The 23,290-nt window shown below is 56.5% G+C and overlaps 8 protein-coding genes across 8 annotated transcripts; 3 read left to right on the top strand and 5 right to left on the bottom strand.

Annotated features, from left to right (window-relative positions):
- Positions 1-512: 512 nt before the first annotated feature.
- On the bottom strand, positions 513-2,453 carry B0T15DRAFT_80065 (TLC domain-containing protein). Its single transcript, XM_062871331.1, has 4 exons — positions 2,043-2,453; positions 1,671-1,981; positions 1,327-1,614; positions 513-1,257 (listed from the first exon to the last, which is right to left on the bottom strand). The coding sequence occupies exons 1-4, from the start codon at positions 2,251-2,253 to the stop codon at positions 649-651; spliced, it is 1,419 nt and encodes a 472-aa protein (XP_062727362.1). The 5' UTR covers positions 2,254-2,453; the 3' UTR covers positions 513-648.
- Positions 2,454-3,323: 870 nt separating this feature from the next.
- B0T15DRAFT_80107 (uncharacterized protein) lies at positions 3,324-4,791 on the top strand. Its single transcript, XM_062871332.1, has one exon. It carries the CDS (start codon positions 3,547-3,549, stop codon positions 4,636-4,638), a length of 1,092 nt encoding a protein of 363 aa, XP_062727363.1. The 5' UTR covers positions 3,324-3,546; the 3' UTR covers positions 4,639-4,791.
- On the bottom strand, positions 4,792-6,628 carry B0T15DRAFT_80110 (WD40-repeat-containing domain protein). The gene is made up of 5 exons (XM_062871333.1): positions 6,347-6,628; positions 6,169-6,207; positions 6,016-6,113; positions 5,602-5,958; positions 4,792-5,538 (listed from the first exon to the last, which is right to left on the bottom strand). The coding sequence occupies exons 1-5, from the start codon at positions 6,453-6,455 to the stop codon at positions 4,945-4,947; spliced, it is 1,197 nt and encodes a 398-aa protein (XP_062727364.1). The 5' UTR covers positions 6,456-6,628; the 3' UTR covers positions 4,792-4,944.
- Positions 6,629-7,615: 987 nt separating this feature from the next.
- Positions 7,616-9,058, top strand: B0T15DRAFT_387487 (Septin-domain-containing protein; the record flags this gene model as incomplete). The annotated part of the gene is made up of 6 exons (XM_062864386.1): positions 7,616-7,688; positions 7,753-7,869; positions 7,929-8,016; positions 8,080-8,217; positions 8,272-8,739; positions 8,800-9,058. 6 exons carry the CDS (start codon positions 7,616-7,618, stop codon positions 9,056-9,058), a joined length of 1,143 nt encoding a protein of 380 aa, XP_062727365.1.
- Positions 9,059-10,270: 1,212 nt separating this feature from the next.
- Positions 10,271-11,514, bottom strand: B0T15DRAFT_80171 (inhibitor of apoptosis-promoting Bax1-domain-containing protein). The gene is made up of 3 exons (XM_062871335.1): positions 11,129-11,514; positions 10,850-11,023; positions 10,271-10,776 (listed from the first exon to the last, which is right to left on the bottom strand). Exons 1-3 carry the CDS (start codon positions 11,291-11,293, stop codon positions 10,285-10,287), a joined length of 831 nt encoding a protein of 276 aa, XP_062727366.1. The 5' UTR covers positions 11,294-11,514; the 3' UTR covers positions 10,271-10,284.
- A 168-nt stretch (positions 11,515-11,682) lies between these two features.
- B0T15DRAFT_409588 (dynein light intermediate chain-domain-containing protein) lies at positions 11,683-14,227 on the top strand. The gene is made up of 4 exons (XM_062865354.1): positions 11,683-12,665; positions 12,723-12,816; positions 12,870-13,546; positions 13,645-14,227. The coding sequence occupies exons 1-4, from the start codon at positions 11,961-11,963 to the stop codon at positions 13,789-13,791; spliced, it is 1,623 nt and encodes a 540-aa protein (XP_062727367.1). The 5' UTR covers positions 11,683-11,960; the 3' UTR covers positions 13,792-14,227.
- A 4-nt stretch (positions 14,228-14,231) lies between these two features.
- Positions 14,232-17,631, bottom strand: B0T15DRAFT_521924 (uncharacterized protein). The gene is made up of 3 exons (XM_062868590.1): positions 16,923-17,631; positions 15,161-16,834; positions 14,232-15,086 (listed from the first exon to the last, which is right to left on the bottom strand). The coding sequence occupies exons 1-3, from the start codon at positions 17,164-17,166 to the stop codon at positions 14,524-14,526; spliced, it is 2,481 nt and encodes an 826-aa protein (XP_062727368.1). The 5' UTR covers positions 17,167-17,631; the 3' UTR covers positions 14,232-14,523.
- Positions 17,632-21,089: 3,458 nt separating this feature from the next.
- On the bottom strand, positions 21,090-22,629 carry B0T15DRAFT_80411 (uncharacterized protein). Its single transcript, XM_062871336.1, has 3 exons — positions 22,151-22,629; positions 21,968-22,066; positions 21,090-21,829 (listed from the first exon to the last, which is right to left on the bottom strand). The coding sequence occupies exons 1-3, from the start codon at positions 22,331-22,333 to the stop codon at positions 21,461-21,463; spliced, it is 651 nt and encodes a 216-aa protein (XP_062727369.1). The 5' UTR covers positions 22,334-22,629; the 3' UTR covers positions 21,090-21,460.
- Between the last annotated feature and the right edge of the window lie 661 nt (positions 22,630-23,290).

Below are 23,290 nucleotides of genomic sequence, written 5' to 3' on the forward strand. Positions count from 1 at the left end.
CTTCCATAACGAGATCAAGAAGGTAATCTTCCGTATATCTGCTGGTATTGCCCCTGAAGGACGTGCCAGAGCCCTGGAGGAGCCCTTCCAGAGCTTCTTTCAGCCGTTTACTGATCCCGGAGATCGCAGGTACAATAGGTGCTGTTCTTGACTTTTTCAACTCGCGTCAAAGCTGGCATTATCTCACACATTCTCTCTGAACTCACCAAGAGGAGGAAGAGGAAGATGCAAGCATGGTTTTAGGCGAACGGAGCGAGATATCTTGGCCCAAAGTGACAGAACATCACTAGATTCCATTTATGACGCGGCCATCAAGTACAAACTACCAGGGTATAGTCTAACCTGCCGAAACTTTTTTTTCATGAGAGTGCCGTAGCTATACAAGGTCCCGTAGTCTTGAGAGAAGAAATGCACCGGCCACCAGGGCGAAAGCCATTTCGTCAACAATTCGTCATGAAGGCAAGGGGTATACTACTGCCGCAGTCCCGCCCAAGGTCTCCTTTCCCTTGCGCATACTTCCCATAGTCTAAAGCCACCCAGACACCGGCTATGACTGCCCTTTTCTCCACTGCAGCCCGGCCGCTAACATTTCCCAGGCTGCGCTCGGCAAAAGGAAATTGGCAATCAACATCTGACCATCAGAACCCCTCAATCGACCTGCTTCTCGCAGCCGATCCGCCCCAGAAGCTCCTTGCGGTCGCTGTGACCGGGCAGGCTGACACCCGTAGTGGCCGACGCCTGCCGCTTCACGCCCGTCCTCCGCTCCCAGTTCTTGAGGTCAATCTCCTCGACGCCAACCTCCTCCTCGAGCGGCTGCGCTTCCTCATAGACATACTCCTCCTCGTCCTCGCCCTCGTCGTCGCTCCGGACATCCTCGGCGGAGGATCCGTTCAGCACCTTGATGAGGACTCGGATAATCAACGTAAACCACATAAGAGCTAGGGCTTGAATGAAGAGCAACATCGACAGGAACGACCACTTGACCGTTTCGTTGTAGCAGAACATGCTTTCCGAGTCCCATAGCGGTTCTAGGAGGTAGTTGGCGCCCTTGTCCGTGGGTGGCTCAATGGGCCCGGTGAGGTTCTCCTTGGTGCCCTTGAAGCAGCCAGTCGGCATAATATCGGGCGTATGAGCCCACACAGAATAGCACACCATCGGGTAGAAGACGTGCCGAGCGACCAGCCATGACAACACAAAAACGCCGAACATGATGTCGCAAATGGTGTGGTATCCAAGGTATTTGAGGCACTTGGCAATCTGATACACCGCGTCTGGTCGTCAGCAAGAAGTGGCGCGGGTGACAGCATCTTGATATTGTTTACGTACCCCGAGTACCAGGTCTGATACATCCATGAGGACCAGGATGAGATTCCCCACCCGCGTGTGGCCGTACCGGTACGCGGCATACATGAGGGCGCTCGTGACAATGTGGTGGATGAACATTTGCCAATGGTCTTTTCTCCGCTCCTCGATGTTGATGACAATCATCTGCTGCAGCCAGAAGCCGAGCTGCGTCAAGATGTATCCTTTCATAAGCCCGCTGATCTCGCGGTCTGGCCAACTAGTCCACAGCTCGCGGAGGTTGAGATAGGCCGGCGACTGGCGGTAGATGTACTGGGTGCTGTGTTAGCCGCCTTCCCTACGAAGGAGCGCGATCCCCGCAAACGTACCAGTCCGAGAGGCCAAAACACCGAGTAGTACACCACCATCCAGGCCTGCTCGCTGAACCTGGTTATGTCCTTCCGCTTGGACATGCCCTGCGACTTGGCAAAGGGCGCGAGGATGTACTCCATGGTGGCGGCGCGCAGGCCCGTCAAGAGAACCACGCAGAAGAGGACAAGGTGGGCATCGGCCCAGCCCAGCCCATATTTTTCCGTGCTCGGGTTGTAGTACGAGAGAGTGAAGTACTTGGCTGTGTAGTCTCTGGCGCGGGGCATGCCATGGGCGAGGAAGAGGAGGGCAAGGAGGTTGAACGACAAGCCTGAATGAATCGGGTCAGTTTCAAGGGGCAGCAGGAGCTATCAGGGGAAGCTTCAGCGCACCAATCTGGTTGTCGACAAACCACCGGGTAAGCTGCTTCATTGGGCCTTCATCCTTCCTCTTGGGACGGCGAACCAGCACGACATTGCTGTTTGCCTGTTTATAGAGCGGCCCGTTCATGTGCTGGGGCTTGCCAGTCCTCCGTGGCGCCCGAGTGAACGGCGCTGCCGTCTCGGTGGCTTGGCCTGTGCCGGAATGAGGAGAGGAACTCATGATCGCCTCGTCCGTCAATGACCCGATGAGACCCGTCGAGATGGTCCTAGGGGTCGGGAGTCGGGTGGACAAAGGAGTCTAGAGAATGGACTCCTCGGTCGAGGTGCGCCGAACAACCACAACCACGAATTGGCCAATGCCTATCTTGGTAAAGGGGTCAACGAAGGTGCGCCTTATGAAGGACGGCGCGCAGTCCCCAAGTTCCTGGGCTTCTGTGAGCGGCGACACGGCCGGGAAGGAGAACGAGCGACGGGGGGCAGGTGGGCAAAAAGGTGTTGAGCTGCCGCCAAGGTTGCTCCACCCCTAACTGGGCAGCTTGCCCAAACCAAAATCAATTTGGACGCTGGCCCCACTGAAGATCGCGGCAACACAAAGGCGGTGGGCAGGTTGCACTGCAGCATCAAGCGTTGATGTCCAGGCGCGGCCCAATTGAAATGGGGGATTGGATGAGCCAGGGTGTGCACGGACCACTATTACCGACATCAACAACGTGGAACACGCCACGCTCCTGCCCTGCCCGATCGACAAAGGGGTTGGGAGAACAGAATTTCCAAAAATTCTGTTCTCCTACGCTCAAATTGAATGGCGGGGCAGATGCTGAGCTGTGTTTCGAGACGGTCAAGTCTGAGGCATTCGAACTGTAGCGGAGACGGATGGAGCCCCCCGCCTTTTCGTACGTTTTATCCCGGCGGAGACATTGAAGTGCTCCTGCGGAGTTGGAGCAATTGGATGAACATACGGATACTAGTCGTAGTAGCTGCATTATCACGGTGGAAATGCTGCTCTCAGCCCAATAGGTGGCAGCAAGGACCCCGCACGGCCAATGGGGGCTGTTTTTGAAGCATGCGCTTTCATGGGTCTTGCCTTGCTTGTGATGGCGGTTTGTCTACCTAGCTTCGGGTTCTTGAGTTGATGATTGTCGGCTGTGAGTGTACCTTGAGTAACCTCGGTGTAAAGGTGTCCTCAGCATAATCACAAATGAAGGGGCTGTTGTTTAACTTGTATATCCGGATACCCCAGCTCAGAATCGAACGATTCGACCGCTCCGCGGATTTACATGCAGCGTAGAAGCGTTGGGGATGGTTTGGAACTGCGTCTCGTTGATTGTGGGGTTTACACCCATAGTGACCCGGTCCTACTCGCCAGTGCTGAACCCTAACCCCCAGACATCGCGACGTTCCTTTTCTGCTTGGCAAGCTGCAGCCTTGCACCCATCTCAGCTTCAACTGCCGTCGGCCTTCTCACTCACCCAAACACCCATCGTCTTGAGAGCAGCGCCCAGACCACTGCGCCATGAACCAGATCCGCGCCATTCAGGCGCTCAACAAGCGCGAAATTGAGAACGGGGTGCCGCCAGAAGCATCCTGGCACGCCGACTACCGCGACACAGCATTCATCTACTTCGGGGGGCTGCCGTACGAGCTCTCCGAGGGCGACGTCATCACCATCTTCAGCCAGTTCGGCGAGCCCGTCTTCCTCAAGCTGGTGCGTGACAAGGAGACGGGCAAGTCCAAGGGCTTTGGCTGGCTCAAGTATGAGGACCAGCGCAGCACCGATTTGGCCGTCGACAACCTGGGCGGCGCGCAGATCGCCGGACGAATGATCCGCGTCGACCATGCCCGGTACAAGGCGCGGGATGACGAGGACCTGGAGGAGTGCAGAATCGGCTGGGAGGACATGCTCCGCCGGGAACGGAGAGAGAAAGGGCTGCCGAGTGAGAGTGAGGAAGAGACGGACGACGAGGACGAGGCTCGACGGACACGGCCGATGCTGAAAGAGGAACGGGAGCTGCAGCTGCTGATACAGAACCACGATGACGATGATCCGATGAAGGAGTTCCTCATAGAGGAGAAAAAGAAAGAGGTCGAGGAGGCGCTGCGGAGGGAGCAGAGACGGGCAGAAAAGGAAAGCCGGAGACATCGAGATAAGGACAGGGATAGGCATCGTCACCACCGCTTGCGCAGGTCGACTAGAGACCATAGCGACGACGAGGGCCACGGAAGAGACAGAGATAGGGACGAGCGCGAGTCCGATAGAAAGAGAAGGTCCAAGAGAGACACAACTCCGATTGAGGAACGCCGGGATGACAGCGGGGAGGAGAGGCGAGTGAGGCGTCGTAGGGCCTCCTCTGACCGGGACCGGGACCGTGACCGTGACCATGGCCGAGGAGACCGGGATGACAGGTACAGGGAGAGAAGGGAGGATCGCCGTCGCCGAGATGACCGGGAGGACGTCGATTATCGAAAGGACCGTGACCGCCATCGGCGCTACACACGAGACGACTCGCGGGATCGTGGTGATCGTCGACACCGTGACTCGGATGATAGGAGGAGGCACGGACGGGACAGGAGTCGAAGCAGATCACCACGTTCAGATCGGGATTGAAGATATTCTGCGGGCGAGGAGATCCCCATATCACCAAGCAATGTGCATGTTATGTTAGACTGGCGATGCATGGCGGATGCACCATATGATGAGATACCCCATACAGCCATGGAAGGAATGAAAAATAAACCAGTACACCAACCACTAATGCCTAAGAATACAACCCAGTCTGTCCTGACCGTTGCTAAAGATTGTCTCCAACGCCTCGATCCTCCCACCATAATCCATGCTGGAACCAAGCCCCAAACTCCAATAACTATTCACCCGGTAAACGCCATAGCCCATACCTACTACACAACCCCGAAATCAATGACTAGGAAGATATCGCTTCCACCCCTCCCTAACACAGAACCGCCGACCGTCCGATCCCTCGTGGATAGCAAACTTCTCCCACCGAGCATTCGTGCCGGCCCCGACGACAATCAGCGTGCTCTCGTTCAACCAGCCGATAACTCCCTTCGGCGGCTTCGACGTGCCCAGCGTCGTGCTTTCCGACATGGGCAGCCCCGTCACAACGGCGGGCGTCTCTTCATCGTCCACCTCGAACGGCGCCGACGCAAAGGAGTAGACGTCCGAGAACATGCGTGGCATCATGGGGATCTTGGACAGGATGCCCCATTTTCCCTTTCCGTCATCGCTTTTGTCTGCTGCGCTCGAGCCATTTTGGGGGCTGAAAATTTGGCTGCTGCCGCCGTTCTGCTGCTGCTGCAGCATTTGGGGAGAGGGCCGCCGGGGGTGTGGCACGTCAAATATGTGCAGGGTGGACTTGTCAGACGTGCATGCTAGCATAGTCCCGGATGGGCTAAAGGCTAGGGAGAAGATGCTTGCTTGGTCGATGCCCCTTCGCAGTTCTATCAGCCGGGCACAGTTGCTAGTGGAGAAGACCCGGATCAGGGTGCCCTTTTCATCTCAACATTAGCTGCGATCTTTCACGTGAGGCAGCACGCCACAGGAGCAACCTACCGTCTCGCTTGCAGTGGACAGGAGCTCGCCGTCCGGACTCAGCTGGAGGGCCTTCACGGGCGACGAATGTGCCGGGATGATGCTCACGTTGCCCGTCGCTAACTCAACGAGCTGTACGTGCCCAGGCGTCCTGCCCGGAAAGGCGATTTTCTTCTGACCCAAGCAGCACAACCCCCACGGGTTGTTGGCTGTCTCGTAGGCTGATGACAGTGTGGGCGGTTTGGTAACCTTGTATATGCGGACGCTGTTCTGCAGCACGATCGCAATGAGGTGCGTAGAGAGCTGCACACCCCGTACAGGCGTCAAGGCGCTGATCTCCAGGATGGCCTTGCTCTTAAGCTCGTCCCAGAGAACAAGCTAGAGAATGTGGTTTAGCTATCCGCCATACTGTTCGCGGGCAAGTACGAGGCTTACCTTGTTGGTTGCAAACTTGGGCCGTTTCCCGCCACCGACGAGGCCCACGTAATTAGCGTTACCCATCATCTGAGCCAAGCTAATGCCGGCGTTGAAGTCTGTTGTATCGTGCGTCAACGACTGGCCACAGCGATATGAGGCTCTTCGGCTCACCTCTTGTGCTCCGGAGCGAACATGGTTCAGAGTTGAAGACTGGCCGATGTTAGTAATTCTGATGAATCCGCCATGCAGGGACCACGTTGAAGGGAAAGGCCTTTGGCTTGATGCCGTCTTTATCCATAGGCCTCGCCTGGGCAAGGAGTGCCAGGGTGTAGTACAAGAGGAGACCTACTGCAAAAGCCCGTATTCAGACCCGCGGTAAAGCAACTGCAGTCTTCATTAAAGGCTACAGAGAGAACGACTGTCGAAGAGGGTGTCTCAAGAGGAGTCCGCGTATTCATCTTGGAGGTGTTGACGTTGGCGGCGGAGCGCCCCCCCTGGCTAAGGCTGCTAAGCCAACTGTGCAGGACCTGCAGGTCCGGGTTAGAATATCGAAATAGCGCTTCTGTGACTGAGGCAATCTTGATGTCACAGAAAGAGCGTTATATGTTCATTCTGTAAAGAGTAGTTGAGATGTCGTGGTCGTTGGCCGGTTCAAGGTGAGGCCGGTTGCCCAGCTCTCAACGCTTGTCAATGAGTATGCCGCGCAATGAGAGAGAGATGAAGATAACGAAGCGGCCAGCCGACTGCAATGCGGAAATTGGGTCCTGCGTGCTGCGATTTGCAGAGCGTCTGGTTTAACTATGCTTCATAGCCCAGAGGTCCGATGCATTTGATGCGTTGGTAACTGAACAGGTAGGAAGTGTACCTGACGCCCCGGAACCTCAAGCTCCAGGTTGTCTCGCAGCCTGGTGGGTGCCGCACTCAGAAGCACCGTGACCAAGACGAATGAGTGACGAGTCGAGAAGAAGACCGCCAAGAAAGGCACGGACCGCTGACTTGGAGCATCTGCTCACGGCTGCTTCCAGCTGACAGACCGTGCTGGCGGAATGCATCCACCTTCACGGGATCAGGCACACGCTACTCCGAATCGGACTAGCGCTCATTGGAACGAGCGACCCCTGAATGCCGCTGCTTTTGCTGGCTGCTTGACAGCTCGAGGTCCAGTTGTTCTCGTAGCACCGCAGCATTTTGTGAAATTACCGATTTCCGTCAAGGTCCATTCCCGATCTTCCTCCTTTTCCCAACCGCAACATCAGTCGCTCGGGCTCGACGACACGCAGCAACCGCACCCAGTTTGGCGATCGCATCAAGCCACCGTTCATTTACCATCTCCTTCCCTGCTACTGCTGCCCTGAGGTCGGCGCTAGTTTTGCCCGTGCCCCCTCAAAAAACGCGACTCAGACTCCACGACTCCACTCCAATATCATGTCCTCTCCGGCCGTATGTCTGCCTCTCCCTGTCTCCCCAGCGCCGTGATATCTGCCATTCTCGATCCCCCTCGCTTCTGATCCGACACATCTGCTCCTCGAACCCGCATTTTCGCCTCGAAACGCGCCGCCGCACACGACTGTCCTCGTGCATTTCGGGCTGCGGAGCTAACATGTTCACGGCACAGAAGATGATCCGCCGAAAGAAGAATGTCAAGAAGGGCATCCAGTTCTGCCTGATGGTCTGCGGTGCCTCGGGCACTGGTGAGTGGCTGTCTCAGCCGTGGAGCATAGTGTGGCCGCAGCTAACCACAGGTTGCTGCTGCAGGTCGGACCACCTTCGTCAACACCCTCTGCGGTAAGACCGTCCTGGGTCATAAGGACTCCGACGATGCGAGCACCGCCCATGTCGAGGAAGGCGTTAAGATCAAGCCTGTTACCGTCGGTACGCATATCTAGTCCTGCCAGAGTTTGTGGCCCAATGGAAGCCTAACTGCCAATTAGAACTCGAGCTGGACGAGGAGGGCACGCGCATCTCTCTAACCATTGTTGACACCCCTGGATTCGGGGACCAGATTGATAATGAGGCCAGGTATGCCTTGCAACGAAAGCCGACTGGCTGGGAAATCTTCCGCTAACCGCGCCGCTCGCACAGCTTCTCAGAGATCGTCGGCTACCTGGAAAGGCAATACGATGACATCCTTGCTGAGGAATCGCGTATCAAGCGAAACCCCCGATTCAGAGACAATCGTGTGCACGCCATGCTCTACTTCATCACTCCCACCGGCCATGGGTACTAGTTGCCTCTTTCTCACTCCAGTTGTGGCGATGCTGACGAGATGTCTAGTCTTCGCGAGCTCGACATTGAGCTCATGAAGCGCCTTGCGCCTCGGGTTAACGTCATCCCTGTCATCGGCCGCGCCGACTCCCTCACCCCGTCTGAGCTCGCCGAGTCCAAGAAGCTGGTGATGGAGGATATCGAGCACTACCGCATCCCTGTCTACAACTTCCCCTACGACATCGAGGAAGACGACGAGGACACCGTCGAGGAGAATGCCGAGCTCAGAGGACTGATGCCGTTTGCCATTGTCGGGTCGGAGGACGTGGTCGAGATTGGCGGCCGTCAGGTTCGCGCACGCCAATATCCTTGGGGAGTCGTCGAGGTCGATAACCCGCGCCACTCGGACTTCCTGGCCATCCGGTCTGCCCTGCTGCACAGCCATCTTGCCGACCTGAAAGAGATCACGCACGACTTCCTCTACGAGAACTACCGTACCGAAAAGCTTAGCAAGAGCGTTGAGGGCGGTGCTGGAGTGTACGTCACGATTCCAAGTCCTGCTCCTCACCGTATGAGACGTACTAACCGGGTCTGCAGCGACTCGTCGATGAACCCCGAAGATCTCGCCTCGCAGTCTGTGCGCCTCAAGGAGGAACAGCTCCGGCGTGAGGAGGAGAAGCTCCGGGAGATCGAGGTGAAGGTCCAGCGCGAGATCAACGAGAAGCGCCAGGAACTGCTGGCTCGCGAGTCGCAGCTGCGCGAGATCGAAGCGCGGATGCAGCGCGAGGCGGCAGCGGCGGCGGCTGCTCAGCAAGCTACCACTCCCAACCACAGCGAGCCGAACGGCGCCGAGTAGGGTTACTGCGTCAGCTTGACCGGTTCTTCGCCAGCGTCTTGATATCCTACCGTTACTGCGCCAATCTGGCCAAACCTTGATCCTTTCTTGGCGGCCTTGTATGCGACCCGATCTTCTCGTGCAGGCGTTGGTTGTCTTGTTGTGTTTAGAGACAAAATATCCCGCCCGCTGCTTTGCGATTTTTACGATATCCGCCATTACCCTAGGCGTGGACGATTACTGAGGATGAATGGGTGATGTCGAGGTGCCAGTCCGGGGTGGTGTGGGATGGACTGTTTATGGCGAGCGCGTTGGGAGGTTGCCGAGGTGTCCAGGGCCGTGGTCTGGATGTCAAATGAGTCGCGCGGTGCCGGCCTCTATGAACACATGGTGATGGGACCGCGTGAGGGAACGGGAGCCCTCAACCCGACGGTCTGGCAGTCTTTCCTTGCACTCCGACCGACGGCAACACTTGTCTAGTCTGTATACCCGTGTCCACCTCTTTACTTGCTGTCTGCCTCTTTCCTTAATTCTACTATTGGACTTCTAATGCAGATATCACCCAATTCAATTTCCCGTTCTCACGTTTGCTGCTTGATCCTGTCCGGTTCCGGCAGGCAATCGCCATGCCATGTGAGCACCCCACATTCAGAAAACGCCGTAAGGAGTAGTACACCAAGCTCCTCAAGTTATCTGAACTGAAGCAAATCTAGCACAATTAGACCAGGTCAAACCAAAGTGAATGAAAGTATAATGTGTTATGTAAAGAAAGGAATAGATCGTAAAGGAGGAGGGGCATGTCAAAGAAGATAAATTTGAAGTCAGGTACCTTGGTGAAGAAACTTGAGGGAAAAAGCGACTGAGATCAAATGTTGGTGTACGACTTTGTTTAGACCAGAGGAGCTAGCACGCCTTCCAGAAAAACTCGACTGGTGAAATGTGTATTGGAAAGCTAGCAAGTGATCTAGGTCACTACGTCTGCCAAAATAGCTGCTGCCCAACAATGGTCAACTCCTGCCCGTTAATAAGAGAAAGCCGCCCGAAAAAGGAAACCAGTGAAGTGACTGCAACGGGCAACTTGACCATCCACAAAAAGGAGCCCATAATAAGAACGATTCCGCCCATAGCTCCTTCATTATCCCAATACCAAGAGCCCGTTCCTTTCAACCTAAAAATATTGTACATCGCAAATAAGACTCCTGAGTCACTGTCCCTCTAAACAGTCCAAATTAATGCCAACGTTACACCTAGTTGTTGTTCTGGCTGTTGAGGATCCGGAGAATAGCCAAGAATAGGTTGATAATGTCGAGGTACAAGCTGATCGCGGCAGCGATCTCCTCCTCGACGTGGTGCTTGCGCAGCACGAGCTGCGTGTCGACCAGAATGTAGCCGCTGAAGACCAGCGCCGTGAGCAGGCCCCAGACGAGCTCGGTCGTGCTACTGCGCGGGAGGAAGATGGCCATGAAGCCGAACAGGACCAGGCCCCACAGCGCGCCGAACAGGTAGGGCATCCAGCTCGTGAAGTCGTACTTTGTCTGGCAGGCGAAGGCGGTAAGGAAGATGAAGATCCCCGCGGTGAGGACCACGGCGTTGAGCACGATGGAGGCGCTGTAGAAGGACACAATCACACTGATGGTGTATGCCTCGAGCAGGGTGAAGCCGGACAGGAAGAGCAGGTTGGTCGGATAAGAGTGCCGTTTCCAGAAGGTGAGGAGCATGAATACGATAGAGCCGATGAGCTGGTGGAGACGGAGTTGGTTAGTTTCCAACGAATGAAGAAGGGATCATGCCTTTGGAGGAAGGAGAGCGTACCGAACCCCAGACGACGCCGGGATGTGACTGGATCCAGCTCTTGTAGCCATCGCTCATAAAGCTGAGGGCGCTGACGCCACCGGTCGCGAGGAGCTGAACGGTGAGAATGGTGTAGACTTTGCGTATGAACTGGTTGCGGATCTCGACGGTCGCCTCGGCGACAGAGCCGCCAAACTATGTAAATGGTCAGTGACACTGGAAGGGGAGGGGTTGCATAGACAGTCGGCGAGCGCGTAGCCGCCTTGAGGAAGGGCGTTGCTCAGGATCAGGAATCCATACCTTGAAATCATCGGGAATGTTGTCCTCGCTGCTGCGCGGTCCGGCGAAGAGACGGTCCGAGTCCTGAGCCGAGCTGCTCTCAGCCTGGTACGACGGGGGGGGCTGGGTGTAGTTGAGGTCCGGGTCTTCCTGCGGAGCAGGCGTGTATTTGACGTTGGCCGACATGACTGCTGTTGGCTACAACCGTAGTGCCTGGAATTGGTGGTTTGACCAAGAGCAATACCGTGCGCGAACTGGAGGAAGCGTAGAATTTATGCAGAGCAGTTGATGCAAGGCTTGACTATGACGAACCGCTGCACATTGATGACCCGAGAAGTGGGGATGATGTTAATCGGTTGGTGGCGGAGCTGTGACCACTGACCAGGTGCAGCAGGCCGGAACCTTCCAGACTGGCTTGAAAGCTGGGGAAGGAAGCCTCGGCAGTTGCACTGATTCGATTCCGACGAAATGCGAGAATGCAGTAATCGGGGCTATGAACCACTTAGGGTTCGGGTTGTAGCGGTCTTCCATCTCAAACCCCTGCGTGGCAGAGGCGCGAACGGAACCCACTCCTCGTTGATTTCCGCTGTTTGAGCATCAGTCGCGTCCCTCCAGAGTCCACCCATCTGAGCGTGTTGCCGACGAATTATCTGGCTGCAGCAGTTAATGCCAGTGCCGGGGCCGAGCCTGCAAACAGCCACTGAACGGGATATGCTTTGGAGGCATGAGCATGACGAAACGACGCACTCAGCCCTCTACTCAACTCTCGATCATCCCGTTGTGAAGGACCCCTGAAACAAACCACCAGAGACAAATGCGCAGGATTGCACCGCAACGCTGAGCCAGCGCAGCCATGGCGGCCAACACGAACCGCTACTCGACCTACACGGCCGCTTCGGCCAGCTCCAACTCCAACTCCAAGGATGGCGACAAGACTGAGAAGAAGGACCTGTGGAATTCCATGCTTTCGTCGGTCGCCAGCGGCAGACGGCTACCAGAGAAGAACATCATCCTACTCGGCGGCACTGTCGACTCGCAGCGCGAGTTCTTTGAGTCGCTCTCCAACAACGAGCTTCGCCGTGCGCTCGACCGAAATGCATCGCGGACGCCCCCCGTTGCAAATAGCTTCGCCCTGGGCTACACCTACTACGATGTCCTGGACGCCGACCAGGAAGACACACTTGCCCGCATCTCCCTCTACACTCTGACAAGCCCCTCGCCCGCCTTCGCTTCGCTTCTCCAGCCGCTTCTCACGCCCCAGTCCATACCAAACACACTCATAGTAGTGTTGCTGGACTGGTCACAACCGTGGAAGTGGATGCGACAGTTGCGAGAATGGATTCTGCTTCTGAGGACTGTGCTGGTCTCTCTGAGCAACGAATGCAAAGAGACTATGGAGGAGGTCATGCTCTCTTGGCAAGAACGAGGGCGGGGCGGCGGCACAAACCTCGACGGTACCGCGGCCCCTCCTCCCCCTGACGGCGAGAACGAGATGCCGTTGGGTCCGGGGGAGTGGGAGGACGCTTTGGGTTTACCCTTGGCCGTGGTTTGCCAAAATGTAACGTCCTTCAAGTGGCCGCTCAAGAGAACGACAGCTAATACTATGTACATGCAGGCGGAGAAGATGGAGTACCTCGAAAAGACACAGAGTTGGAAAGAGGAAGAATTCGACATTGTCTTACAGTTCATGAGAACTGTGCTTTTAAAGCGTGAGTTTTGTGCCTTGTGGCGCCAGAAATGACCATAATCTCACATCCTTCAGATGGCGCCTCCTTAATTTACACCACCCCTTCTGTTCCCTCTCAGCTTCCGACCCTGGTCCATTCGAGCCTGGGGATACACTCCCTCTTAAAGAAACAGCCTTTAAAACACAACGTCATCGACAGGGACAAGGTCGTCGTCCCGCCAAACTGGGACTCGTGGGGTAAGATCCGAGTGCTAAGAGACGGCTTCGACGTCGACAGAGTCAGCCAAGGCTGGTCAATAGATCTGGACCAACCGTTTCCGCATGCCCAGCCAAACAGCACGGACGCGGAAGATGGACAGGTCAACGGCGAGGACGAGCACGCAGTGGCCGACCCGGAGTGGTCAACAGTCACCCTTTACGAGGAGGCCGTGCAAGACCCAACCATGGACGCGCTCCAACTCGCAGGACGGAACACCCATTCGACACAGCTCGAGGTCGAAACGATCGATACACAGGCGTTCCTGGCCCAGCAGCTCAAGGTGCTGGATGCGTTTAAGCAGAAGAACGACGAGGCATCGCGTGAGGGTGCCCGCAACAGGACCTATAAGAAGACGAATGACGAGGAGTACCTCGTAGGCGGCGGCGACCCCGAGCGGGCCACAGAGGCCAAGGTCCTGGAGCACATCGGCCCTGTGCAGTTCAACATGGGCGGGATCCAGGTGGACGCGGATGACATGGTGCAGCGGCTCAAGGTAAGCAAGCCTTTCCAACCTTACCTCCACACCTTCCCCTTCTCTCCATCTGCCCCCAATCCCACTCTATGGTGCTCGTACTAACACGCGTCTCTCAGGAGAGGCAAGCATTCGTGTCCCCCTCGGAGCCCGAGAGCCCGACGACAGCAGATGAAGTCGTGGAAGCGACTCCGCACATGGACACGGAGAATCTGCAAGCCTTTTTCCACGGGCTCATGAACAGGAGAGGAGCGTTGACAAAATGAAAGCCTAATTAGGTCCCCATTACCTTTCTCCTACAGATACCCTGGCCAGTCAAGCCTCACGATACTAAGTACGGCTTTGAGATGTTCGTAATTAAGGCTTTTGCGGTGCCAGACGCACCGCTTTTAGATCCAGGTTCCCCGTTCTGTTCCTTCTTGTTTGTGTTGAACCTTGCTTGTAGTATTCTACAGCGGAAGAGTGGGAGAGCCCCATGTCAGTCGACAGGAAAAGGGACGTCTTGAGTTTCGGACGGTGGTGGCTGCAGTGGTTTGTGCATGCATCATAAGATATCCGTGGGCATGGATGGAGTAAGACCGCAGAAATTGTAGACTACAGTAGATACCCCTTTGGAGAAACGAAAGAGATGAGGGCCGGATATACTACTAGTAGTACCAGTCGGTGAGTGAGCAGCTTTGAACCTACAGCACAACCATTTCCCCATGTAACCATCAATTTTACCTAGACGTAGTCGCAGTGTATTACTACGTAGGTAGTATTTCTGCTGTCTGTTTTGTGGTGCATCATCTATCGGCCTCATAACGTCGGGTATGACCAAGTTAGATACCCAGCTGCTGGCGAATGCTCCTTCCTTATTATGCAAATCCATCCATCTCTCGTGCCATGCCAGTCCTCTCAAATTTACCGCTCGATCCAATACTGTATGGTGCCACTTCCAAAACGTAAATGTCATGATTGCATCTCTAATCCAACCTTCACTTCCTTCCTTTACCTGATCAAGAACGTGATCCAATAGTCAAATCCTCAACTTTCTTTTTCAAACCTTCCCAAACGCCATCGCCCTGCTTAGTACCCTCCTTTATACTGTCCTCCTCGCGTTTTGTCTTTCCTGCCCCCTCCTCCTTCCCTTCAACGAGAATCAGCACGCCGGCCTCGGCCCTCGGGCGCGTATACCACGCCCTTAAGACATCCTCATCCTCCCTGCGGTCAACCCTCGCGGTCCTCACGCCCAACCTTGCCGTCACGACACTAGTCAACAAGCCAACAAATAGCCAAGGGTACTGCAGGATCTCGGCCTCGAACGCGTTTACCGTCTCCTTGGCCTGCAGAACATACTTTTGCTCGTTCAGCAACGTCCCCAGGCGGAACAAATTGGACGCCGCAACGGCATTGGTGGAAGGCATCGCCTTGTCCATGCCGCTCTTGAGGCGGAGGATGGTCGGGCTGAGCGTCTCGGCTTCGGTCGAGTAGAAGCCGCCTGCGTAGGCGTGGCGCGGGTCCGGTGTGGCCTTCGAGTTGGGGGCTAGAGGTGGGTCGTAGAAGAGGCGGGTTTGTGTGTCTTTTTTTTTTCGGATTTGTTAGTCAACTGACTTGCAAAAGATAACCAAAGGGATGGGATGGACGGAGAGATACCTTGTAATTGTTTAGCCCAGTCCAGCCATTCTTGCTCGAACGTCGCCGTGTAGAGATCCAGCAACCCATCAATCAGAAAAGCATAGTCATCTGCAAAGGCGAGCGTCTGACTAGGGCGTTCCCAGAAGAAACGACGCAGGGGGTTGGTCTTGTTATCGGTCTCAGCCCAGAGATTGTCTCTGATGAACGCCGCTGCGGTCTTGGCGGCTTGAAGGTATTTGGCCACTCTCGCGGGATCGAGCCAACGGACGGCGCCGGCTGTCCGAGCTAATGCCGCAATGACCATGCCGTTGACGGCCACCACCACCTTCTCGTCTCTCGCGGGGCGGGGCCGCTCCCTCTCACGGTGAGCACGCAGTTTCTCCCGCGCGCTGGCAACAGAGCTCTTGATTTCCGAGGGAGGAATGCTGAACTGTTTGGACAGCTCCGTGGCATCCGCGTTGACGGACAGAACGTTCTGGTTGATAAACTCGTCAAACGGGTCCTGGTCCTGCGGCACGTTGCCGTCTTCCTGCACGTTCCAATACGCGGCCGCGACAGAGCTCGCGTGGTCATCGCTGCTGGATCCGCCCCCCACCACCTGGTCGAACTCCCTGCGAGTCCAGAGGTAATACGCGCCCTCTCGCATGTGTCGGTCGCCCTTGCGGTAAAACGAATCCGCGGCCTCGCTCATCACAAAGCCGCCATTCGACAAGCGTATCTGCGGGCTCGTGAGGTAATCGGCCAGCTCGAGCACGACGTCGGCGAACTCGTCGTCCAGCGTCAACTCCTTGCTACTATCTCGGGAATGCCCAAGCCACGCATCCAGGAACACGCCCAACAGCAGTGCATTCTCCCCTACCATCTTCTCAAAATGCGGCATGCTCCAGTCGCTCGTGACGCTGAACCGCATGAAGCCGGCACCGAGATGGTCCCTCAGCCCGCCGTCCCGGATCCGCCGCAGGGTCTTGATCGCCATCGACGTCGCATTGCCGACCTCCTTCTCCCCAATCACATCCGCCACCTCGCTCGGAAAATGCGGCAGCCGGAGCAAGAACGACAGCCGGGCCGGATTCGGGAACTTGGGCGTGCCAAACCCGTAGTCGACCGGGTCGAACATCTTGGTGATCCGACCCAGCGCCTCGTCCAGCTGATCCAGATCGAGATCCCCCGGCTCGGCAGTGGTGGTGATGGACGGCCCCGCCCCTGTGCCAGTCGAGATGGTCGTCCCGCCCCCGCCGAAGGTCCCCTCCTGCGCGAAGTCCTGCAGCTTATGCAGCATCTCGAACGCCTCCCTCCGGCACCGCTCCTCCTGCTCGACCCAGAACTTGTGGATCTTCTTGGCGATGGCCAGGAAATCGTTGTAGGGTCCCGTCTCGTCGCCGACGGCAGACTCGCCACCGCCGCCTCCACCGCCGCTCTGGGCCGCCAGGTTGCTGTCGGCCCCCGCCGCGGTGCTGTGCTCGGTGCCCGGGCCGGGCCAGTAGGTGCCGCCGAAGATCGGGTAGAGGTCGGGCGTGAGGAACAGGTTCAGCGGCCAGCCGCCCGTGGCGTTGACCGCCTCGCTGTAGTTTTGGTAGATCGTGTCCAGGTCTGGGCGCTCCTCGCGGTCGACGAGGATCGGGATGAAGGACTCGTTGAGGAAGGACGCGACGGCCGGGTTGGCGAAGGAGTCTTGTGTCGTGAGGTGGCAGACTGGGATGCGTTAGTTGTCTCTTGTCAGCCGGTGTGCATACATGCACATTTAAATGCCTGGGCCAGGCAGGTAGGGTAGGGTCCTTACGGTGGTCAGCTAGGAAGCCGATGTGCATGAAGATCGGCTTGTTCTCGGCAGTGGCCCGCGCCAGGGTGTCGGCGTCGAGCATCTGCCATGCCACGGGAGTGTCGGCATGCCTACGCACGTAGGGGCTGTCACTCTCGCCGGCCCGGTTCTGCAGCGCCGGGAAGGCCGCGTCCCGGACACCGGCAGCATCGTGTGGGGTGTGGTGCGGCTGCTGCTGCCTCTGCCCGAGCTGTGCCCGCATCATCTTGCCGGCCGTCTGACTGCGCGCGCGTCAATGCTGCAATGCGGGGTGATTCAACTAAGATAGGTATTGTAGTATTGTATTGTATACAAGGTGTTCGAGCGTTGGCGACGAGCGGTTCTTGGCCGGTGATCTCGCCTCTTCGGGTCCGCGGTTCCAGAGGCTTCGTTGATGGGTCCGGAGGGGAAAGAGAGGGGAGTTTCGTCGGTCCCGAGACGCTGGACGCATGGCCCGGTTGAACGCACCGATCGACCGGGATCCCACATCCACTTGAGGGGACGGGAATGCCGCCTGATGTCACGGTCCGTCGCCAAGCCGTAGTTTGCAGCTCGGGGGTTAGGGTCTAAGTGGGGACATGGAAGCACTTCACACTCAACCTTGAAGTGACTCGGTATTTTGTTGTAGAGTGCGGTACTAATCATTTCAACGTAATGTCGTATGAGTTCATCTGCCAATTAGAAAGTGATACTGTCACAAGAAGCGGTTATTTCGTAAGCTCTCTCTTACGAATACGGCACAGTGATGGTTGGTGGACCACGGAAAAGGATGCCTTCTCACCTGCTTATACAGTCTTCGCCAAATAGAAGATATTTAGTCATTCTGCTGTACTCATAAGCCTGATTGCTCGACGATAGGACAAGACCGCTTGCCTTCGATTAAGGTAGGGGATATTGCCCAGTTCCGCCCCTGCCAGCATCCTAGCTCCTGACCAAGAGAAAAAGCAAGACTTCCTCCCCTTGTCCCATTCCGGCCCACCCTTCCAGCCTAAACCAAAACACAAGAATGTCCGCAGACCCTACCCAAGGAAAGAACAACCCAGTACGCCTGGGTCGGCACCGAGCCTCGCTCGCAGCTCTGCATGGCGACAAGCTAATAAGCAGAACCCCAAGACTCCAACGCCCGACACAAGTACAAAACGAGCAGCTTATTTCAGAAAGAGGTGATAGCAGCGCGCTTAGACTTCCGCTTGATCAGGTACTCCCAGGGCACGGGAGGTCGCTCCTTGTTCTTGCAGTCGCCACAGAGATCGGTGACCCTGTGGGGTTGTGCCGTGATGTCAGTCGTTGCGGGTTCTGTAGATCGGGGAGAAGAGACAGGGAGCTGTTTTGCCTACCATTCGGCCTGTGTGACCTCGGGGGACATCGCTTGTGGGTGGTGGTGTAGTCGATACACCATCTGGCGGCGATGAAGCGGAAGTGTCCGCAGGAATATTCTCTCTGTAACCACTCGCACATGGTGTTGGCTGGCGGAGGGAGATCGCTACATGCAGGATCCCAGAAGATGGTATTGAGTACGAGTCCATGTGAGGAGTGGATGGTGTGGCATGCCCGTAGGAAGACTCCCGCTTGGACGGTTGTGAAGGAGGAGGGCGACACTCTTGTACTCGAAGCCAGAACCCTGAACACCACCAAGCACTGCAGCCAGAGACGATCTTGTCTCAGGAGGCGGCGTTCCTCGGCGACTCCCCGTGTGTCGGCGGCGTTCTAGCCCGGCTCCTCGTTTTGTCGACCTGCAGTTGCGCTGATGTCTCGAAACCAAGGACACAAATGCCGGATACTGGCCAAGAAGAAGTGAGAAGTCGGAACTAACTGAAGCACGATCGAGCAGAGAAGTTCAAACCCTTGCCTTGGGTACGGCTGGTTAATGCTAAGCACTATTCCCTCCGATGTCCACCCAGAGACCTGGTTCTCGTCCTCCGCCTTCGTCCCCATCAACAGGGGCCTTCGCAAAAGTCAGCCCATTGCTTCCGGCCCGCCAAGACGCCACTATCACGGCATTCTCGGCATTCTGATCGACTGCGACATGAATCCCCTAGCCGCCCAATGTCTTGGCGGCTTTTTGCTTTTCCTTGTGCGCAAGAACGCTAGGTAGCCAGGGAGGAAGACGATGTGGGGATGACACAAACACTCTCCCTTGCGCCTGGAATTCGCTGGCACAACTCAGCTGCAAGTTGCACACGGGCTATTCCACTAGTTAATGCACCTCGTGTTCGTTCCATATCACGGCGGCATCGAGTTGGCCGATCCTATGTCTCGGCCGTTGCACTACAACGCGGTTGGCTGGGGATCGAACACGGACTTTACCGTCGAACGCCGTTGGACAGAGACGATCACATCTCATCGACGCATGCGAGAGGTTGGGCATGATGAGTGGCCGATAGGCCGATATTTTGCGGAGAGGCGTTCACCAGGATGCCAAAAGGAAAAGGAAGGGGGGTGCTGTGTTTCTGATTACGTACTGGGCTTCAGCTGCGAGACACCCTCGACACCTTGACGGCGCGCCACCAAGCCCCCACGATTCATGCCCCAAATGGCAGGAATCGTCGAAGCCTGGGGCGCCACGGACCCCCAAGGCCAATCCGCACAGCGCAGCTAATCAATCAAAGTGCGCACTAGTAGATCAACGTTAGCGGGGAATTGCTGCGAGAAGCACAGTCATGCAGCCGTCACGGTAATGCATTACTACACTAGTTATGGCGGTGTATGGGCGTAAACTAGTCGTCGATGTTCATTCGAAATAGTGCATACGGGTTGAGAATGGGCGGTCCTGCTGCATCGTTCTAGACAGAAGAGGTCCCCGAAGTCTGCCGTATGAGAGGTAAGGCGGAGCCTGGCTTCTGTCCAATTGGTGAGCCACAGTCAACACTTGCTGTTCTTGCTTTTTGAAGGGATGGATGTCATGCTTATTACCAGACAGGGCCAACAACCTGGAAACTTGTGAAATAGCCTGGTCTCTCGGGTACAACTCCCTTATTACCCCGCAGTCTCCTCGAGTGTCCGAGTCTCTCTCCAGACCACGGGACCTCGATCCTGTCGGACGTGGAATGGAGATCACAACTGAACAGAGCATGTGACTTCTCACCCATGCCGTTTCCGTGGTCAGAAGACGCTGATTGCACTGTGACTGAGGTGAGGTGTAAAGGTTTCCGCCCTGTCCGGGAGCTTGGTGAAGGCCGCGAGATGCAGGAATATGGAACAGGTACCTTCCATTCTGGGAAGCGGACGACAAGCCTTGTTTCGACGTCAGCGAGACATTCCTGCAAGACGTGTTTGGATATCACGAATGGTGTCCAATCGCATCAATCATCTTTCGCACAACATCCTGCGTCTTGTTTCGATGGATTCACGAAATTCCAGGGTCCAAGCTGGTGCTGGAAGTTCTCGCCTTCCAGTTCCATTTCAGCCCGGCTCCACTTCTTCATTTCCGGGGTACTCCCGTCTTTCCACTGTTGCAGGTGTGCACTAGGAGGTAGGTATTTGTCATTTGAAGCCTGTCCCTGCGGGAAACACCGTGAAGCCGCATTAATGTACGGATACAGCCAAGACGACGGTCGACGGGCAGTTGTCGACCGGTGTCCCATGAGGAGAAGACCGGTGAGAGCAGCAAGGAGTGCTACTCTTTCTGTGTGTAGCCCGACCTGCCTGTCCTCCCCGAACATCACTCGCTACAACCCAGTGAACTCGACAGTCATACGCTGCTGGAAGTTCGCCAGCAGTGCATCCCATTCATTCCCACCTCCAGGTTCTGCGCCTTTCTCGGTGAGCTCTGCGATAGTGGCTGTTGCAGCCTGTTGGTGACAGCGAGGGCGAATACCGGGAACCCTCTACCTATCATCTAACTAAAGGTGCCGCCAACAACGCTGCCGCTTTTGGCGATGGGAGACCATTCTGACACCCCGATTCAGCCATCGCTATTTTTGGCGCTCCTCGTCTTTTGCCGCACCGGCAGAATGCAGGAACGCAACCTGTTCGTCCACCCTGCGAGCTGTGTCCGCTGCAACTTTAACCCCTACGGCATCGATGCTGATGGATAGTCGCAGGACTGAGCTTACCTCAGGGCAAGTCGTCGACCGAAACAAACCCTGAATATCCACCTTCTCTGGTCGAACTCTCATATTGCTACCTCGGGCCTGGGACCTAACCCTATCCTCACTTTCATCGCCCATCACACGTCACAGTCACACTCACTCAGAATGGCCGCCGTTTTTGTGTGAAATACAGGCTTGATTGACTTGTGCTACGCGAGAGACGGGAACGACATGAGAAGACAACAAGACGAAAATGGGGACAGAGAAAAGAGAGGCAAGAAAGAGAAGTTGGATGGATCCGAGTCAGCGGCACCCCAAGAATCCAGCATACACCCACGTTGGGACCCCCGTGTCCGAGTCCCCAGCGACCACGTCCACTTTGGTTCATCATCAACCACCTCCTCCAAACCGGGAGGGGGCCAAGGCCATCGGCACCACGACCCCAGCCTAAGACCTACTACCCCGAGGAGCAGCAGCAGCCACCACGCTCTATTTGCAAGCGCGCCACTGGATGTTGATCTGCTGGGTAAAGGCAACAGTGGCATCATCGTCCGTGATGGAGCCGCTGGCCGAGCTGTTGGAGCTGGCCAGGGCGATGCGGTTGTTGATGTTGAGGATGCCGTTGGCGCCGCACGGCGAGTAGATGTACGAGGCGGTCGGGATCTTGTCCGACTTGGTGTACACCTGGCCCTGCTCCCAGATGCCGCCGCCCGTGATGGACGTCTGGGTGGTGGTGGTGGCCGCCGCGTCCTGGCTGAAGTAGTAGGTGCTGTAGAAGGTGCCCGTCACGCCCTTCTCGAGCTGCGCGTAGCCGTGGTAGGTGCTCTCCAGCACCGAGAATTGGAAGCCGCCCGGGTACTTTTCCTCGTTAGTCACCTTTTTTGTTTTTGCTCGTTTTGGGCAACTGTTAGGCTGGGCTTGTTTTTTTTTTTTTTTTGGGTGGGGGGGGGGGGTGCTCCCAGGGGAGGGAATTCGGTCATGTAAGCGCGTACATACCTTCAGGCTCAGGTGCAGCTGGCAGTTCTTGCTCCTCTGGGTCGGGCTGATGCCGGGTCCGATGTAGGTCTGGAACGCGTCGAAGCCGAAGGTGATGACCTGAATGGCGGGTCAGTCAGCATGCCTGTTGCTCTCTTTCTCCTCCTTCTGGCCGTCCAAGGGAGAGAGAGAGAGAGGGCTTACTGTCTTATCGGGCGAGATGTTGGTGGACACGGTGCCCTGGGGGCAGCCGTTGCCAGAGAAGGTGGCGGCCACGATCTGGATGTCACTCGGGTCCGGAGCATCCGCCCAGCCATCGTTGCCAACGACGGGGGCGAGGGGGCTGGCGGCAGCGAGGGCGGGAAGGAGGAAGGCGACGGGACGCATTTTGGCTGGTGGAAGACGGTAGAAACCGGGAGATGCTGAGTGAGGCTGCTTGGAAGGTTGAGAGACTGATCGATTGCGGTGCTGGTGGTGGGAGAAGAGAGTGACGATGCCGTCGATGGCGATGGCCCGCTCTTTATATGCCCTTCTCTCCCGGTTCCTGGTGCCGGACTCTTCACGATCCCGTCATCCATCCCGATGCTTCCATTCAGCGGTCACCCCCTCCCTCTGGCACCAGCATATTTTCGGGCGCGGAGGCACAGGTTGTGTCGCCGCGAGATGTCTTGGCGGCCTCTAGTCTGGTGTTGTTAATATGCATCTCCAGATTGGCCGCATGGTACCCCCTTGACCCAGCGCCGCCCTGCTCCCGTCTCCATCTCGGTCCTCTCGGATGTCGCTGGGGGTCTTCGCCCGGAACGTAAACAATCGTATCGTCGCGGTTGTGTGGTCGAGGCCGACGTCGTTCTCGCACGTTCTCGACACTTTCGTGGTTCGCGGCAACCAATTTGCGGATGAAGTGAGGATAAATGAAGCGCATATTAAGACGGGACGCACAGCTCTTATGGTTCTCGCTTGGACCAGGTACCATCACCCAGGGAATGGCACCGCCGAGACTCTGGCGGGCTCGTCTTCGCTTCTCACTTGCTGACAGAAGTGCATCTGCTTCCACAGTCGACTTCTTTTTATAGAACCCCGCCCTCCGGAACTTGGGCGTATATCCTGCCCTCTCCGGAGGTCGAATCGAGGGCCGTCCCTTGCAATATCGGGTTTAGCGGACGGTGAGATCCATGTCGCATTGCATTCTGGCTCCAGATGTGGCCATCGGGGTGCGGAGCGTTCACAGCAATTGCGCTTTTTTTCAGGTTAGAGAAGGGGAGTGGAAGTGGCGGCGGTGATGCTTCTCCATGTTCTCCTGGAATCACGCAGACCCGGCAGACCGGCACCGGCAGCATCAGTCCA

Source organism: Chaetomium strumarium (assembly GCF_033439665.1).
Source record: "Chaetomium strumarium strain CBS 333.67 chromosome Unknown B0T15scaffold_1, whole genome shotgun sequence".
NCBI classification, from domain to species: Eukaryota; Fungi; Ascomycota; class Sordariomycetes; order Sordariales; family Chaetomiaceae; genus Chaetomium; species Chaetomium strumarium.